At 40.2% G+C, this 18,378-nt stretch overlaps 1 protein-coding gene across 4 annotated transcripts in view; it reads left to right on the forward strand.

Annotated features, from left to right (window-relative positions):
- LOC115152847 (mu-type opioid receptor-like) overlaps window positions 1–17,552 on the forward strand; it is a 34,873-nt gene extending 17,321 nt beyond the window's left edge. For 2 of the 4 annotated variants that reach the window (XM_029697721.1, XM_029697722.1), the window contains exons 2-3: window positions 11,216–11,571; window positions 15,581–17,552. In XM_029697721.1, the coding sequence (XP_029553581.1) occupies window positions 11,216–11,571; window positions 15,581–16,119 (895 nt within the window). In that variant the 3' untranslated portion in view covers window positions 16,120–17,552. Of the gene's footprint in view, window positions 1–11,215; window positions 11,584–15,549 lie in introns of all 4 variants that reach the window. The other 2 variants (XM_029697720.1, XM_029697723.1) reach the window with 2 other exon arrangements.
- Window positions 17,553–18,378: the final 826 nt, after the last annotated feature.

The following is an 18,378-nucleotide window of genomic DNA, read 5'->3' on the forward strand; positions in this document are numbered from 1 at the left end:
GAGAGAAGTGGCTTCTTTGCTGCCCTTCTTGACACCAGGCCATCCTCCAAAAGTCTTCGCCTCACTGTTTGTGCAGATGCACTCACACCTGCCTGCTGCCATTCCTGAGAAAGCTCTGTACTGGCGGTGCCCCGATCCTGCAGCTGAATCAACTTTAGGAGACAGTCCTGGCGCTTGCTGGACTTTCTTGGGTGTCCTGAAGCCTTTTTCACAACAATTGAACCGCCCTCCTTGAAGTTCTTGATGATCCGACAAATGGTTGATTTAGGTGCAATCTTACTGGCAGCAATATCCTTGCCTGTGAAGCCCTTTTTGTGCAGGTAACATGGTTTAAAGAGGAAGAACAATGATTCCAAGCACCACCCTCCTTTTGAAGCTTCCAGTCTGTTATTCAAACTCAATCAGCATGACAGAGTGATCTCCAGCATTGTCCTCGTCAACACTCACACCTGTGTTAACGAGAGAATCACTGGCATGATGTCAGCTGGTCCTTTTGTGGCAGGGCTGAAATGCAGTGGACATGTTTTTGGGGGATTCAGTTCATTTGCATGGCAAAGAGGGACTTTGCAATTCATTTCAATTCATCTGATCACTCTTCATAACATTCTGGAGTATATGCAAATTGCCATCATACAACTCAGGCAGCAGACTTTGTGAAAATTCATATTTGTGTCATTCTAAAAACTTTTGGCCACGACTGTACAAAAGTTTACCTATTCTGTGTGAGAAATAAATATTCAAAACATAGTCTGAGACAGTTGTGGGATGCAATAGATCCCAAATTAATACAACCACTAGCATTAAACTTGTTTACGCAATGTGGCTGACGCAACAGATCAGAACATTTAGCTTAAAATGTTGATAAACTATTAGGCTATTTCTTTTTATTTTATTTAACCAGGTAGGCCAGTTGAGAGCAAGTTCTCATTTACAACAGTGACCTGGCCAAGATAAAGCAAAGCAGTGTGACAAAAACAACAACACAGAGTTACACATAAACAAATGTACAGTCAATAACACAATAGAAAAATCTATGTACAGTGTGTGCAAATGTAGAAGAGTAGGGAGGTAAGGCAATTAATAGGCCATGGAGGCAAAATAATTACAATTTAGCATTAACACTGGAGTGATAGATGTGCAGATGATGATGTGCAAGTAGAGATACTGGGGTGCAAAAGAGCAAGAGGGTAAGTAACAATATGTGGATGAGGTAGTCGGGTGTGCTATTTACAGATTGGCTGTGTACAGGTACAGTGATCGGTAAACTGCTCTGACAGCTGATGCTTAAAATTAGAGAGGGAGATATAAGACTCCAGCTTCAGATATTTTTGCAATTCGTTCCGGTCATTGGCAGCAAAGAACTGGAAGGAAAGGCGGCCAAAGAAAGTGTTGGCTTTGGGGGTGACCAGTGAAATATACCTGCTGGAGCGCGTGCTACGGGTGGGTGTTGCTATGGTGATCAGTAAGCTGAGATAAGGCGGGGCTTTACCTAGCATAGTGTCGTGTCTTTGGCTATGCCGGATTAAGTGATATGACATGCTATTCTATAAAATCCTTTCTCTGTAATTAATATTACCTGATTGAGCTAATCATGTAAATGTAATTAACTAGAAAGTCGGGGCACCACGAAAGAGTGTTTATAGAGCTGTTATCTTCCGAATAAACTCTGAAAGACCTAGTAATATTTTACATCAATAGCAGTCAATATTAATCGTCACCATATTTCAGTCTCATCTGAAAGTTGTAGATTCTTGGTTATCTTCACGAACCCTGGCTAACAAGTTGAATCAGCAATGCAAAAATGGGTTTAATTATTTATTTCCTAAATACCTAACTAATCACACAGAATTACATATACACAGAATGCAAATGATGTCCTACAGAAAACGTCCCTGGTGGATGGAACCTGTATGATGGCTTGTTACACAAAGAGAGGGGGTTGGGCTTTAATGAAAGAGTGGGAAGACTGAGGAACAAAGGGAGAAGCTAAGCTTTCGTAAATACAGTATCTTATGCATCCTAAATTACCGCCCATTTGGAAAAGGAAAATGCAATAAATATTTACCCTGAGCTGCGCTTCCGTAGGTTGGTCGTAGATGCTGGCCGTGTTGGCCAACAGAGATCTTCCTGTCCTCGGAAGAATGTCTCTGGTGGTAAATTGGATACGTTGTAGTATCTTCGTTGTATGTTAGACTGGATACGTCGTCCATCCTTTCCTAGCCCACGTTTACAGCTGCTGTTGCTAACTCAACGGCTAGGATGTCTCACTTCTTTAGTGAATAAGAGTTCAAAGTTCATACCATTCACAACCAAAGCTCACGCTGAGGTTGGCTTAGTTCTGTAGTTGACATGTTAGTCCTTTTTAACGTATGGACCGTCGTCCTATCGTCCTCGGAACAGCAGGTTATATTTTCATCAAGGGCTTATATAGTGGAGGGAGAGAAGGGTGTGTTTCATAGTTTATAACCCATGTCTCTTCACAGGGGCGGGCCACTGATTGAGCAGGGCTCTAACCTTATGATAACCCAATTCTCTCATTTGGAAGCTAAAATTACATTTAATCTTATCACAAATAGTTTCATATTCAAACATTTAATTTGCACAACAATTCCATGTGAATCTGATAACTAGAATGTGTAGACTTTCCCAGATACAGTTTATGTTGTCCTGTCATCAGTCATAATGTCTCAGATGACCACCGAACAGACATCATATACATTAAGTACCAACGCATATTTTCAACTGGTTCTATTACTGAAATATGGTTCCTTTCCCCCCACTTGTTTGATGTTCCCAGACTCTCTATGTTTAACAAAGGCTATTCAAGAGTCCTTCAGTAGAGTCAGAGAGAGAGGGAAGGAAGGGAGAAAGGTATTTATGTGGGGGTCATAAACCTTACCCACAGGCCAACGTCATGACAAATAGACTTATAGATGACCTGGAGTCAGTGGGTTTGGTGACGAATATGTAGTGAGTGCCAGCCAACGAGAGCATACAAGTGCAGTGGTGGGTAGTATATGGGGCTTTGGTGACAGAACGGATGGCACTGTGATAGACTACTTCCAGTTTGCTGAGTAGAGTGTTGGGGGCTATTTTCTAAATGACATCGCTGAAGTCAAGGATCGGTAGGATAGTCAGTTTTACGAGAGTATGTTTGGCGGCATGAGTGAAGGAGGCTTTGTTGCGAAATAGGAACCTGTTTCTAGATTTCATTTTGGATTGGAGATGCTTAATATGAGTCTGGAAGGAGAGTTTACAGTCTAACCAGACACCTAGGTATTTGTAGTTGTCCACATATTCATATTCTGTTTCTCCACATTATAAGCGCAGCAATGCACACATGGCAGTATGCTATAAGCACGAATGTTCCATTAGTGGAAAAACACCATTATCAAAAGTGACAGCAAATGCGATAATGCATGTAATGCTTTTATTATAAAGGTGCATTTTTATGGTGAAAATTATCTTCCCCACACTTGAATCTCGCGCTGCTTATGTATGACAGTTAGGCTCTAAACCCTTTGTCAAGCGGATTAATGTGCTTAATTTTAAAAGGTTATTTGGGCACTTTATTAGTTATGCAAACGTTATTAAAACATATAGGCCTATGGGCTAGGCTACATGAGGTGTGCAACTATGAATAGAAAAAGTTGCAAAAAAGTCAGTTTCTTATGCTGGGCATCATTCACAAGTGACAATATATAATTCACAAGTGATAGGCTAATATTGTCACCCATCAGACTATTCTTGATTTAATCTTGTCTTTACATATACTAAATAATATAGGTGTGAAATTTGTTTTGATTTAGAATAGACCGTTATTATGCACCTGTCTCGAAACAGGGGAAGCAGGGAAAAAATACATGTAATCTATGCACTTAAATAGCAAATGGAGGACGCTTTTGTGGTGGTTTATTTTCATGCTAGCCAGGTAGACTATACTCCTGTTTTAAAGAGAAGCATTGTGGTTAATATTAGGAAAGTTGATAAATAAATATACTAGGTCTAGCCTATAGAAAGCTGATGGGATCCTCCTCTTTTTAACAGAGGCCATCACTTTGTTTTCTCATGCAATTGCATAGAAATGTTGCCCAACATGAGCTCATGGGCTCTCATGAAGTGTTTGATTAGATTTTCGAACACATTTGCGTTGATGTCAGAGTGATTATAGAGTGCCAGTCAGTTAGCAAGTTTGGTAGACTACTAATGACCATCAGCAGCATCAGAGCTTGGAGAAGCCTAATTACCGTGACTAAACGGTCCCATGGAATTTGACTGCCTTCATGACTCGTTACCGCCGGTGTGGCGGTAATACAGTCACCGCAACAGTCCTAGGTCCAGATCCAGATATCCCTTCTTCCCAGATCCAGATATCCCCTCTGTCCAGATCCAGATATCCCTTCTGCCCAGATCCAGATATCCCCTCTGTCCAGATCCAGGTATCCCTTCTGTCCAGATCCAGATATCCCTTCTGTCCAGATCCAGATATCCCTTCTGTCCAGATCCAGATATCCCTTCTGTCCAGATCCAGATATCCCTTCTGTCCAGATCCAGATATCCCTTCTGTCCAGATCCAGATATCCCTTCTGTCCAGTATTAGTCTTCCTTACAAACAGAGTACATTGGAAACCACATTTTCACTTTCTCTCCCTGGAACTGGTAGGCAATCATAATGTTTTGTCTGCGAGACTCAAGCTTCACCTAATCAACAATTCTCCCCTGCTGTGTTTTATGGTGTTGTTATAGACAGACATGTTGTGTTCCAGAATGTGCAATACAAAACACCCTGCACTTGGCTCCTTCCTGGGCTTTTTCACTGATGACATCAGACTCATCCATCAGACACGGAAAATGTTACGCTTAAAGCTCAAGACACCCGGTTCCTTGTGTACATCCATGGCTTACGTATAATGTACGACTCCATGCGCAAACATAGCAGACAAAAAATGAATTATCTTTTCAAATAAAATAGTTCAATTTATTTTGGCATGCATTCCCCAGCCATCTCAATCTTCTGCCAGGATTCAATCCGAGTGCAATGCACTATCGACAAGGCAACTTCCCTGATGTTCTCAGAGATTGCATTCAGAGTAAATGCTGCGGATGTCAGCTCAAGAGTAAATTACATTTAAAAGTAAAATGCAGTGCATTTGTTTACAATGTGCCTTTGGTTGAATTCTTCGTCTTTTCATTGTTTGGGTTACTGTGCTGCTGTTTTTTTATTTTGGAGTAGTTCTTCATTTGAGATCAAATTAACTTTTATTTGTCAATTGTACACGAGGTCCATCTGAAATTTCACTTTCTCTTTATCCCAACCCCTCCAAATGACACACATACATATATAAGTCAGAGAGGTTGGGGCAGGGGGCTGTCACCCTGGCGCCCGTGGAGCAGTTGTTGGAGGGGGGGGGGTTAAGTGCCTTGCTCAAGGGCACAACAGCAGGCAATGGCATCCAGGATTCCCTTCCTGGCAGATTCTTCCCATCAGACCCACAATTTCAAAATGGCAACCCTCCGGTTGCTGTCTAGCCTCTCTAACCACTAGGCTACCTGCAGCCAATTTGAGATTATATTTATCCAGAAAATGCCTTGTATCTTAAAGGGATACTTCGGGGTTTTGTCAATGAAGCCCTTTATCAAATTCCCCAGAGTCAGATGAACTCGTGGATACCATTTTTATGTCTCTGCGTGCAGTTTGAAGGAAGTTGCTAACTAGCATTAGAGCAGTGACTGGACGTCTAAGGGAACTATAGCATGCTAGTTGTTCCTGTAGACTTCCATTCAGTGCGCTGTTCTTTCAGACTCCCAGTCATTGCGCTAACGCTAGTTAGCATTGGCTCGTGAAACGGTCTCTAACTTCTTTCCTCTAACTTCCTTTTGGTGTGGCAGGTAGCCTGGTGGTTAGAGCATTGGGCCAGTAACCGAAAGGTTGTTGGATTGAATCCCCGTGCTGACAAGGTAAAAATCTGTCATTCTGCCCCTGAACAAGGCAGTGAACCCCCAGGCGCCGAAGACGTGGATGTCGATTAAGGCAGCCCCCCGCACCGCTCTGATTCAGAGGGGTTGGGTTAAATGCAGAAGACACATTTCAGTTGAAGGTATTCAGTTGTACAACTGACTAGATTTCCCCCTTTTTAATCAGGGGCACGATACGGTTTAGTGATCTATCTAAACAGTGATCAGTGAGATTTTTCCTAAATAAAAAAGATGATTTGCTGTTATCTGTTCTGAATATCTCATTGACATTAGAAGATAATAAAGAGTTTTGGAAACGAGAAGAAATGAGACAATCCCAGACTGCTATTGTTGCATTGGAAATTAATTAAACATTTTCTCATGAAAAACCAATCTGAATGATGTGGATGAGCATAATGGGATTGTATTTGTTATTCTCAAACGTCATAGAATATTGTTTATATTTATATAGCCAATTACACAAGCCTTTCTATCTGTTTAAGATATGCCACTCTTTCTTTTTGGGCATTATGGGAAGTTCAATAGCAATACTTTATTTACTATCCTTAAACCTGTTGAGGCCAGGGGGCAGGATCTAATCCCGGTATTGGGATTCATTGTCATGTGACCATGGCGGGGAATTCAAAACTGCAAGAGTAATCATTTCAAATAATCAAATAATCAACTATTTTCCTCCATTTGAAAGATATATCTCCTAAATCTAACCACGCTGTCCGATTTTCAGAGGCATTACGGAGAATGCATAAAGTTAGGTTATGTGAGGAGAGTACATTGACAATAGCTGCGTGTAATGTTTAGCCAATTCAAAGAAGGGCATCAACAGACAGAAAACTAGCTAGAATTATGCACTTACCTTTGACAATCTGCATCAGATGACACTCATAGGACATTATGTTATACAATACATGCATTTTTAGTTCCATCAAGTTCATATTTATATCCAAAAACAGCATTTACAGTCGCGGTGAAATTCAGAATTTTTTTTGGCTCGAATGCTCCCAGTGAATCCAGCATTACAAATCACGGAATTACTATTCGAAAACATTGGTAAATTATAATATTGTCATTCAAAGAATAATATATTATCATCTCGTAATTGCTACCGAATGGCCAGATCTCAAAATAACTTTACTGGGAAATCACATTTTGCATAAACTGGGTACTATGCTAACAACAATAAGCTATATGCTAAGCTAAGCTAAGCTATACCGTTAGCATTAGCATCATCTAATATCGATAATAACATTCTAAATATCCCCTTACCTTTGATTATCTCCATCAGAAGGCGCTGCCAGAGATCCCAGGTCCAGAACAAATGTGGTTTCTTTTGACAAAGTTCATAATTTATGTCCAAATAGTTAGCGTTCAGTAGGCTCCCACAAAATGAGGTGGGCAGTGTAAAGTCACGTCGAAAAGCTAAAGAAAACCTAGTAAATAATCTATTTACGTTTGTTTAAACATGTCAAACGTTGTTTAGCATTAATCTTTTGGTCCATTTTTAACGTGAAACATCAGTAAACATCAGTAATATTTTCACACAACCTATCAAGTGTCTAGAATAAACAATAATGACAAAGACACTCTTCTCAGATTCATGCGCAGGCGCAAAAAATGAAGTGATGACGTGTCAACTTGTAAGCTTTCTAATTCGGTCTGTATTCATGACAGATGCTTCCAACAACTTTCTAAAGATCGTTGACATCTAGTGGAAGCAGTAGGAGTTGCGAACTGAATCCTTTCTCACTGTGGTATCTTTAAAACAATGACACTAAATAGTACAGTCACAAAATTCTCATTTTTTTAAATCTATTTTTCACAGGTTTTTGCCTGCAATATGAGTTTTGTTATACTTACAGACACCATTCAAACTGTTTTAGAAAATTCAGAGTGTTTTCTATCCAAACCTTAACAATAATATGCATATTCTAGCTTCTGAGTTGGTGTAGGAGGCAGTTAAAAATGCGCACATATTTTTTTCCAAAATTCTCAATACTGCCCCCTGGCCTCAACAGGTTTTAAATTGCGGAGACGCAGGAACGACAGTTCAAGCTCCGACATGCTTGAGTTTCCCCCCCACGCATCCAAATCTCAATTTATAACTTTTATATAATATGTAATTAATGGTAATCCGCAGCACACGCAAACGTAAAATGTTGGCAGGTCGGTCCACAAGATTGCCCGGGAGATTTGGATTAGAAAGGCATCCGGCACAGGGTCAGACTGCTCCGAAAGTCTAATTCACATATAAGCGACGGTTCCTTGTAGTCATTCCGCATCTCCACAATGTAAACCCACCTTTACTCTCTGTACTACTACAAAGAAATTATTGCAGAATAGTTATACAAATGAAAATGGTTTCCTTTTAGTTTTATTTGTGTACAGGAATATGCTGAACCTAGAAAGTAACAAAATTAAACCTACAAATGATGCCTCATAATGAGAAATAATGAAAATTAAGAAACAACAAAAGTGAACAGTACTTAATTTTGCAACAATACGTTCTTTGTTGTAACGGAGCACAATAAGCTCCAAATGAACACTATGATTTTGATTGAAATTATTAAGATCGGGGATAAATACGGACAGATACGGATAAAAAATCGAGTCTGCTCTGTTGAATTAAACACAATGGACAACACTACTTATGGTATCCCTGGATAATTGGTATAATAAGCCCAACTGGATCATAAGTGCTCTGATATGATACGTAAGAGATCAATGTAGTATCTAATGGGTGGAAATGACATTCATGATCCACTCAACACTGTCTTTATGCTGTTGGAGCTAATCATTTTGATGAACTATTGTCAGTGCCTGTCATGAGAGGATTTAGGCTGGTCAAATATTTGTTCAAGTAAAAATTCAATTTCCATTACAATGACTGTCTGTTTGTTTAACAATAACGTACTTTAACTTTAGCGCCTATTGACGATAGTATCTTCTGGCCGGGGGAGTTTTTTTAGGATCGTTCTGACTGTTAAAACGTATCGCTTGCGGTACAGTTTTGGAAACATAAGGAACGTATCATTCATATCAGCGCAAAATAATAATAATACATTTTCTAAAATTACTACACACCTTAACTGGGTTAGTGTTCCTACACGGCCATATCTCCATGTTACATCGCTTGTTTCGGAAGACAGGTGCAAGACATAGGCAGCCACCTGTGCTAATTAGCTATCTAGCGTAGTGTGTTCTGAACACCTGTGTGTAAACTTAACTGGAGAGGAAGTGTAGTTTGTCAACTGGAGGCACACACTGCTTGTGGATCTGTGCAAAACTGCTACAGTAAGTGTATATTTTTTATTTGAACGATTATTTCCCGCTGATACAGTGCATTTGGAAAGTATTCAGACCCCTTGACTTTTTCCACATTTTGTTACATTACAGCCTTATTCTAAAATCTACACAAAAAAGACAAAGCAAAAACAGGTTTTTAGAAAAAACGGAAATATCACATTTACTTAAGTATTCAGACCCTTTACTCAGTAATTTGTTGAAGCACCGTTGGCAGCGATTACAGCCTCACGTCTTCTTGGGTATGACTTTACAAGCTTGGAACACCTGTATTTGGGGAGTTTCTCCCATTCTTCTCTGCAGATCCTGTCAAGCTCTGCCAAGTTGGATGGGGAGCATTGCTGCACAGCTATTTTCAGGTCTCTCCAGAGATGTTTGATCTGGTTCAAATCAGGGCTCTGGCTGGGCCACTCAAGGATATTCAGAGACTTGTCACGAAGCCACTCTTTAGTTGTCTTGGCTGTGTGCTTAGGGTTGTTGTCCTGTTGGAAGGTGACCTTCTCCCCAGTCTGAGGTCCTGAGCGCTCTGGAGCAGGTTTTCATCAAGGATCTCTCTGTACTTTGTTCCGTTCATCTTTCACTGACTAGTCTCTCACTTCCTGCCGCTGAAGAACATCCCCGCAGCATGATGCTACCACCACCATGCTTCACCGTAGGGATGGTGCCAGGTTTCTTCCAGATATGACTCTTGGCATTCAGGCCAAAGAGGTCAATCTTGGTTTCATCAGACAAAGAATCTTGTTTCTCATGGCCTAAGAGGCTTTAGGTGTGTTTTGGCGCACTCCAAGCGGGCTGTCGTGTGCCTTTTACTGAGGAGTGGCTTCCGTCTGGCCACACTACCATGAAGGCCTGATTGGTGGAGTGCTGCAGAGATGGTTGTCCTTCTGGAAGGTGTCCCATCTCCACAGAAGAACCCTGGAGCTCTGTCAGAGTGACCATTGGGTTCTTGGTCACCTCCCTGAACAAGGCCCTCCCCCAATTGATCAGTTTGGCCAGGCGGCCAGCTCTAGGATGAGTTTTGGTGGTTCCAAACTTCTTACAAACTTGTTCTTGGTGACCTTCAATGCTGCAGAAATGTTTTGCTACCCTTCCCCAGATCTTTGCCTCAATACAATCCCGTCTCTGAGCTGTACGGACAATTCCTTCAACCTCATGGCTTGGTTTTTGCCACAGGTGGACTCCAATCAAGTTGTAGAAACATCTCAAGGAAGATCAATGGAAACAGGATGCACCTGAGCTCAATTTCGAGTCTCATAGCAAAGGGTCTGAATATTTATGTAAATAAGGTATTGATTTTTCTTTTTTATAAATTTGCTAAAGTTTCAAAAAACCTGTTTTCACTTTGTCATTATAGGGTATTGTGTGTAGATTGATGAGGGAAAAAACGTATTTGATCTATTTTTAAGGCTGTCACGTAACAAAATGTGAAAAGGGAAGGGGTACTTTCCAAAGACACTGTATGAAAGATAAAAGGTATATCAGCATATTTCGAAAACCGTTTCGCAAGCAATGATTATTGACATTTCTAAACGTTAAAACACACTGTCGGAGGAATTGTAGTTGACATGCAGTCAATCGTGTGCGAAGCTAACTGCTGAAAACCCACTGATAATTAGAAGGGTTATCGAGAGCTACCCAGTCGGTAACTCTGTAAGAAAGAGAAATTGGATTAGAATTAATTAACAGTAGTGTATGTAGGCCTATGTCAATACACCATCTGTCTGTGTGTTTGTTTGTAATATAAATTCCTTATAAATCCAATATTTTGTAAACCTGTTCTTGGTGGCATGATTTGTCTGAGAAACTGAGACACAGCGATAAAACGTTGCCATGAATGGCAAGGTGAACCGAAGATATTGCTGAGCCTATGATTTTGAGATAGACAAGCTGCTGTCCAGATTATTTGTCTTCTGATTTTTCTTTCTGTATGTTATCTTTCCAGATACACTAAAATGAAAACCGCCACAAATATCTACATCTTCAACCTGGCCTTGGCTGATGCACTAGCCACCAGTACACTGCCCTTCCAGAGTGTCAACTTCCTGATGGGGACTTGGCCATTTGGAGACGTGCTGTGCAAGATAGTGATATCCATCGACTACTACAACATGTTCACCAGTATCTTCACATTGACCACCATGAGTATTGACCGTTACATTGCAGTGTGCCACCCCGTCAAGGCCTTAGACTTCCGCACGCCCCGTAACGCAAAGATTGTCAACGTGTGCAACTGGATCCTGTCCTCTGCCATCGGTCTGCCTGTCATGTTCACCGCCTTAACTACTGTAACCGATAATGGCAAGTATGACAGTACGTTTCCCCATGCTGTTTTTCTTTCATCCTCAATTGTAGGCAGCCTATCTATAATGTCAGTGAGTACACCACAGTAGCGAGAGAGTAACAATTATGTTTTACATTTCATTTCATTTCTGTGAAGCGAATGGAATTCGCCAAATGAACATTTTGCTGTTCTACACATGGTCTGGGTCTGAGTCATAGAGAGAAATAGAGTGCCATGTTAGCTATGAAGCCTTTTTTATTACCATACAATAAGAACACTTTCAGCTCCTTTATTTAGGTTTACATGTGACATTAACTTTTACATAATGGTGGATTTAGAACTGCAAATCAGAGGCTATATTAAATAATGTTTTGTAAGTGTTCATCCCTAATTGGCCTTAATGTAGGTTTCCAACTCTATTCATCAATATAATGCTATAAAGCTGCAATATGTAACTTTTGGGGCGACCCAACCAACTTCACATAGAAATGTGAGTTATGTGTGTTATTATGATACCAGGGGTCCGAAACATGTAAAAAAAAATATATATGTTTTTTCTTTGGAACCTGCGGTCCGTATTGACCCCGTTCTGGTTCCGGTTCTGGTCCGCCAGTTGAGTATGGAGGCTCTACACTATACTTGCTTGTTTTGTCACAAACTGAAATTAGCAACCAGAAAATTGCAGAGCAATTTCTACATAGTGCATCTTTAAAGATGACTAATATAACCATAGACTAGCAGCTTCTACCATGTAGTCTTTATAGATGACTAATATAACCATAGACTAGCAGCTTCCACCATGTAGACTTTATAGATGACTAATATAACCATAGACTAGCAGCTTCCACCATGTAGACTTTATAGATGACTAATATAACCATAGACTAGCAGCTTCTACCATGTAGTCTTTATAGATGACTAATATAACCATAGACTAGCAGCTTCTACCATGTAGTCTTTATAGATGACTAATATAACCATAGACTAGCAGCTTCTACCATGTAGTCTTTATAGATGACTAATATAATCATAGACTAGCAGCTTCTACCATGTAGTCTTTATAGATTACTAATATAACCATAGACTAGCAGCTTCTACCATGTAGTCTTTATAGATGACTAATATAACCATAGACTAGCAGCTTCTACCATGTAGTCTTTATAGATGACTAATATAACCATAGACTAGCAGCTTCCACCATGTAGTCTTTATAGATGACTAATATAATCATAGACTAGCAGCTTCTACCATGTAGACTTTATAGATGACTAATATAACCATAGACTAGCAGCTTCTACCATGTAGTCTTTATAGATGACTAATATAACCATAGACTAGCAGCTTCCACCATGTAGTCTTTATAGATGACTAATATAATCATAGACTAGCAGCTTCTACCATGTAGTCTTTATAGATGACTAATATAACCATAGACTAGCAGCTTCTACCATGTAGTCTTTATAGATGACTAATATAACCATAGACTAGCAGCTTCTACCATGTAGTCTTTATAGATGACTAATATAATCATAGACTAGCAGCTTCTACCATGTAGTCTTTATAGATGACTAATATAACCATAGACTAGCAGCTTCTACCATGTAGTCTTTATAGATGACTAATATAACCATAGACTAGCAGCTTCCACCATGTAGTCTTTATAGATGACTAATATAATCATAGACTAGCAGCTTCTACCATGTAGTCTTTATAGATGACTAATATAACCATAGACTAGCAGCTTCTACCATGTAGTCTTTATAGATGACTAATATAACCATAGACTAGCAGCTTCTACCATGTAGTCTTTATAGATGACTAATATAACCATAGACTAGCAGCTTCTACCATGTAGTCTTTATAGATGACTAATATAACCATAGACTAGCAGCTTCTACCATGTAGTCTTTATAGATGACTAATATAACCATAGACTAGCAGCTTCCACCATGTAGACTTTATAGATGACTAATATAACCATAGACTAGCAGCTTCCACCATGTAGTCTTTATAGATGACTAATATAACCATAGACTAGCAGCTTCCACCATGTATAAGAGTCTTAAAGTCCATGCATCGGTTCAGTATAATAGTGGGATGGAAACTTGTTACAAAAATTTGTGATGCGTCTCCTGAATTAGGTTTTCAAAATGCCTGTAAAAACCATCATAGCTCATTTTATTGGTTAGAGGAGAATGGGTGTTATTTGCAGTCTCTTGAAGGAACTCTATCTGATGTCAGCTTGGGGAATAGAAGCAGGCAGCACAAGGTTGTTTAACAAATAGCTGACTATTATGGCTAACATTATGAGCAATGCTTCGGGGCCTATGTAGCTTTATCTACAGTTGAAGTCGGAAGTTTACATACACTTAGGTTAGAGACATTAAAACTCGTTTTTCAACCACTCCACACATTTCTTGTTAACAAACTATAGTTTTGGCAAGTCGGTTAGGACATCTACTTTGTCCATGACACAAGTAATTTTTCCAACAATTGTTTACAGACAGAGTATTTCACTTATAATTCACTGTATCACAATTCCAGTGTCAGAAGTTTACATACACTAAGTTGACTGTGCCTTTAAACAGCTTGGAAAATTCCAGAAAATGATGTCATGGCTTTAGAAGCTTCTGATAGGCTAATTGAAATCATTTGAGTCAATTGGAGGTGTACCTGTGGATGTATTTCAAGGCTTACCTTCCACCTCAGTGCCTCTTAGCTTGACATCATGGGAAAAGCAAAAGAAATCAGCCAAGACCCCAGAAAAAATTGTAGACCTCCTGAAGGTACCACTTTCATCTGTAGAAACAGTAGTGCGCAAGTATAAACACCATGGGACCACACAGCCGTCATACCGCTCAGGAAGGCGACGCGTTCTGTCTCCTAGAGATGAACATACTTTGGTGCGTAAAGTGCAAATCAATCCCAGAACAGCAAAGGACCTTGTGAAGATGCTGGAGGAAACAGGTACAAAGGTATCTATGTCCACAGTAAAACGAGTCCTATATCGACATAACCTGAAAGGCCGCTCAGCAAGGAAGAAGCCACTGCTCCAAAACCGCCATAAAAAAGCCAGACTACGGTTTGCAACCGCACATGGGGACAAAGATTGTACTTTTTGGAGAAATGTTCACTGTTCTGATGAAACACAAATATAACTGTTTGGCCATAATGAACATTGTTATGTTTGGAGGAAAAAGGGGGAGGCTTGCAAGCCGAAGAACACCATCCCAACGGTAAAGCACGGGGGTGGCAGCATCATGTTGTGGGGGTGCTTTGCTGCAGGAGGGACTGGTGCACTTCACAAAATAGATGGCATTGTGAGGAAGGAGAATTATGTGGCTATATTGAAGCAACATCTCAAGACATCAGTCAGGAAGTTAAAGCTTGGCCGCAAATGGGTCTTCCAAATGGACAATGACCCCAAGCATGCTTCCGAAGTTGTGGCAAAATGGCTTAAGGACAACAAAGTCAAGGTATTGGAGTGGCCATCACAAAGCCCTGACCTCAATCCAATAAAAAATTTGTGGGCAGAACTGAAAAAGCATGTGCGAGCAAGGAGGCCTACAAACTTGACTCAGTTACACCAGCTCTGTCAGGAGGAATGGGCCAAAATTCACCGAACTTATTGTGGGAAGCTTGTGGAAGGCTACCCGAAACGTTTGACCCAAGTTAAACAATTTAAAGGCGATGCTACCAAATACTAATTGAGTGTATGTAAACTTCTGATCCACTGGGAATGTGATGAAAGAAATAAAAACTGAAATAAATCATTCTCTCTACTATTATTCTGACATTTCACATTCTTAAAATAAAGTGGTGATCCTAACTGACCTAAGACAGGGAATTTTTACTAGGATTAAATGTCAGGAATTGTGAAAAACTGAGTTTAAATGTATTTGCCTAAGGTGTATGTAAACTTCTGACTTCAACTGTACCTGTGAAAAAGACTGCTGTGAAGCTATTGGTTTCCTCATGTACTACGTTCCTTCAACTGTGTCTTGTACTCAATCTTCACATGTTCAGGAATCATCGACTGCACTTTGATCTTCCCACACCCGTCCTGGTACTGGGAGAATCTCCTGAAAATCTGCGTCTTCATCTTTGCCTTCATCATCCCGGTCCTCATCATTACCGTATGCTACGGGCTAATGATCTTGCGCCTGAAGAGCGTGCGCATGTTGTCCGGCTCCAAGGAGAAGGACCGCAACCTGCGGCGCATCACCCGCATGGTCCTGGTGGTGGTGGCCGTCTTCATCATCTGCTGGACGCCCATCCACATCTACGTCATCATCAAAGCCCTGATCAACATCCCCAACTCCCTGCTGCAGTCCGTCACCTGGCACTTCTGCATCGCTCTGGGCTACACCAACAGCTGCCTAAATCCCGTCCTCTACGCCTTCCTGGATGAGAACTTCAAGCGCTGCTTCCGCGAGTTCTGCATCCCCTTGAGTCCCTCTGTGCTGGAGCTGCAGAATTCTTCTCGTACCCGCCCCCACCAGCAGCACCAGTGCGAGCAGCACTCCAGCGCCAACAGGGTGGAGAGGTCCAATCAACCGGTATGACTAGGTATGGAGATGTTGTCTTTGGACTCACGCTACCAGCCAAACGATGACATGAGCTCGGAAGTCACCCAGGTAACCACAGTGCTCTGACACAAAGCTCTGACACATGATGCGCCAAGATACTGAAGTGCAACGTAGCACAAGCATCGATCGTACTGTCGCCTCTTTCTGGAGAGGCTGACGAGTATTTGAATGCAGAATGACACTCCGCATAAGGCTTTCTGTCAGGTAGCATTATTAAAATGTTGAACTTTAGGCAGAACACTGAAATGAAGAAACATCAACTATTATGTACACAGTATCTTTGTAGACTGGTATATTGAACATACTGTAATAGGATAATGTTCTATGGTCAACAACATTCACAATTAGAAACTCTTCATTGAGAGCACTTAATTCAAGATGCTAATAGAAGAAGATTATTATTTAAGGGTCAAGCGGCGATTCAAAAAAACAAAGCGGCCACCCCACCACTTGTTTTGGTAAACAGCTGAGAGATGGGGCTGGAGGAATGTAACCACTGTCAAATTGATAGACAGAGCTATGGATGCAAGAACTGACCATTCATGAGATCAAAATGATCAGTTTGTTTGTTTACAATTACATTATTGTTTGCTTCCAGAGTCAATGGCTTTATATTATTAATGTTAAAGTCAGAAAATGGATGTAGCCTACCAATCTGCTTTACATCTACTGTATGTATAGCAGCTTTTATATACTGTATGTTCTGTACTAAATTGTTATTTATTATATGTGTATATGATGTGCACGTGGTTTGGGAACTATCAAATGAATGAATTATATTGTATTTCCGTGTCAAATCGCCAGTTACTGACGCATAAACAAACATTACAATGATTCACAGTGATTATTCAGTGATAATTCTTCCAGTGTTCTGTGCAGTGTGCATCGCATAAAGAATGAACAAGAAATCAATACATAGTAGTAGATAAGGTTATTCAAGCAATAATAATAACAACCCTAGAGCTGTAAAAAAGAATACAAATTCATTACAGATGGCGTTTAAACCCTGTCTGGCACAAATCAAATCACATTTTATTTGTCACATGCACCGAATACAACAGGTGTAGGTAGACCTTACTGTGAAATGCTTACTTACAAGCATAGTGTGAGTGATCTACACAGTCTATATAGATATGTGCACTTTGAATTTCATTCTGTCACACTTTTTCTTTTATTCCAGGCTTTATAAAAAAATTCTGCAAACAGAAATACACAATGGACAAAAAACTTTTTCGCTCAGCCACATAATGCCAGGGTAGATCTGGTGGAATTTCTGAAAGCGTATATCGTAGTAGAAAGGGCAATAGAGGATAAAATTAATTGAGTTCTCTCTTCGAGGTCACAATAGTTACATAGTCTTTCCTCTTCCATTTCACCACAAACTGACCTGTTTCAATACACAGAGACAATATCCCTTATATTACCTGTTTCAATACGCAGAAACAATATCCCTGATCTTACCTGTTTCAATACACAGAGACAATATCCCTGATCTTACCTGTTTCAATACACAGAGGTAATATCTCTGATCTTACTTGTTTCAATACACAGAGGCAATTTCCCTGATCTTACCTGTTTCAATACACAGAGGCAATTTCCCTGATCTTACCTGTTTCAATACAAAGAGGCAATATCTCTGATCTTACCTGTTTCAATACACAGTGGCAATATCTCTGATCTTACCTGTTTCAATACACAGAGGCAATTTCCCTGATCTTACCTGTTTCAATACACAGAGGCAATATCTCTGATCTTACTTGTTTCAATACACAGAGGACATTTCCCTGATCTTACCTGTTTCAATACACAGAGGCAATTTCCCTGATCTTACCTGTTTCAATACACAAAGGCAATTTCCCTGATCTTACCTGTTTCAATACAAAGAGGCAATATCTCTGATCTTACCTGCTTCAATACACAGTGGCAATATCTCTGATCTTACCTGTTTCAATACACAGAGGCAATTTCCCTGATCTTAATTGCATTGCCAGTTGTTTTTTAATAGCGTCCATGTCTCCTTTAATTTGGTTTTCGTTCAAATGTTCACAGACAGGACACAATGGTGTCAAGTTACCAATTGTTTTTCCACCATTCATTTTTCCCATAGTGGATTTTAGAAACACTTCAAATTAGAGCTGTGTTTCATATAGGCTTACCCTGGCATGACGTTTTGATAACCATGTAAATCTCTAGGACAAGGTTACTTTTATCAATATATTTTCCTGTATTTATCCC

The sequence above is a fragment of the Salmo trutta genome, chromosome 18 (assembly GCF_901001165.1).
Source record: "Salmo trutta chromosome 18, fSalTru1.1, whole genome shotgun sequence".
NCBI classification, from domain to species: Eukaryota; Metazoa; Chordata; class Actinopteri; order Salmoniformes; family Salmonidae; genus Salmo; species Salmo trutta.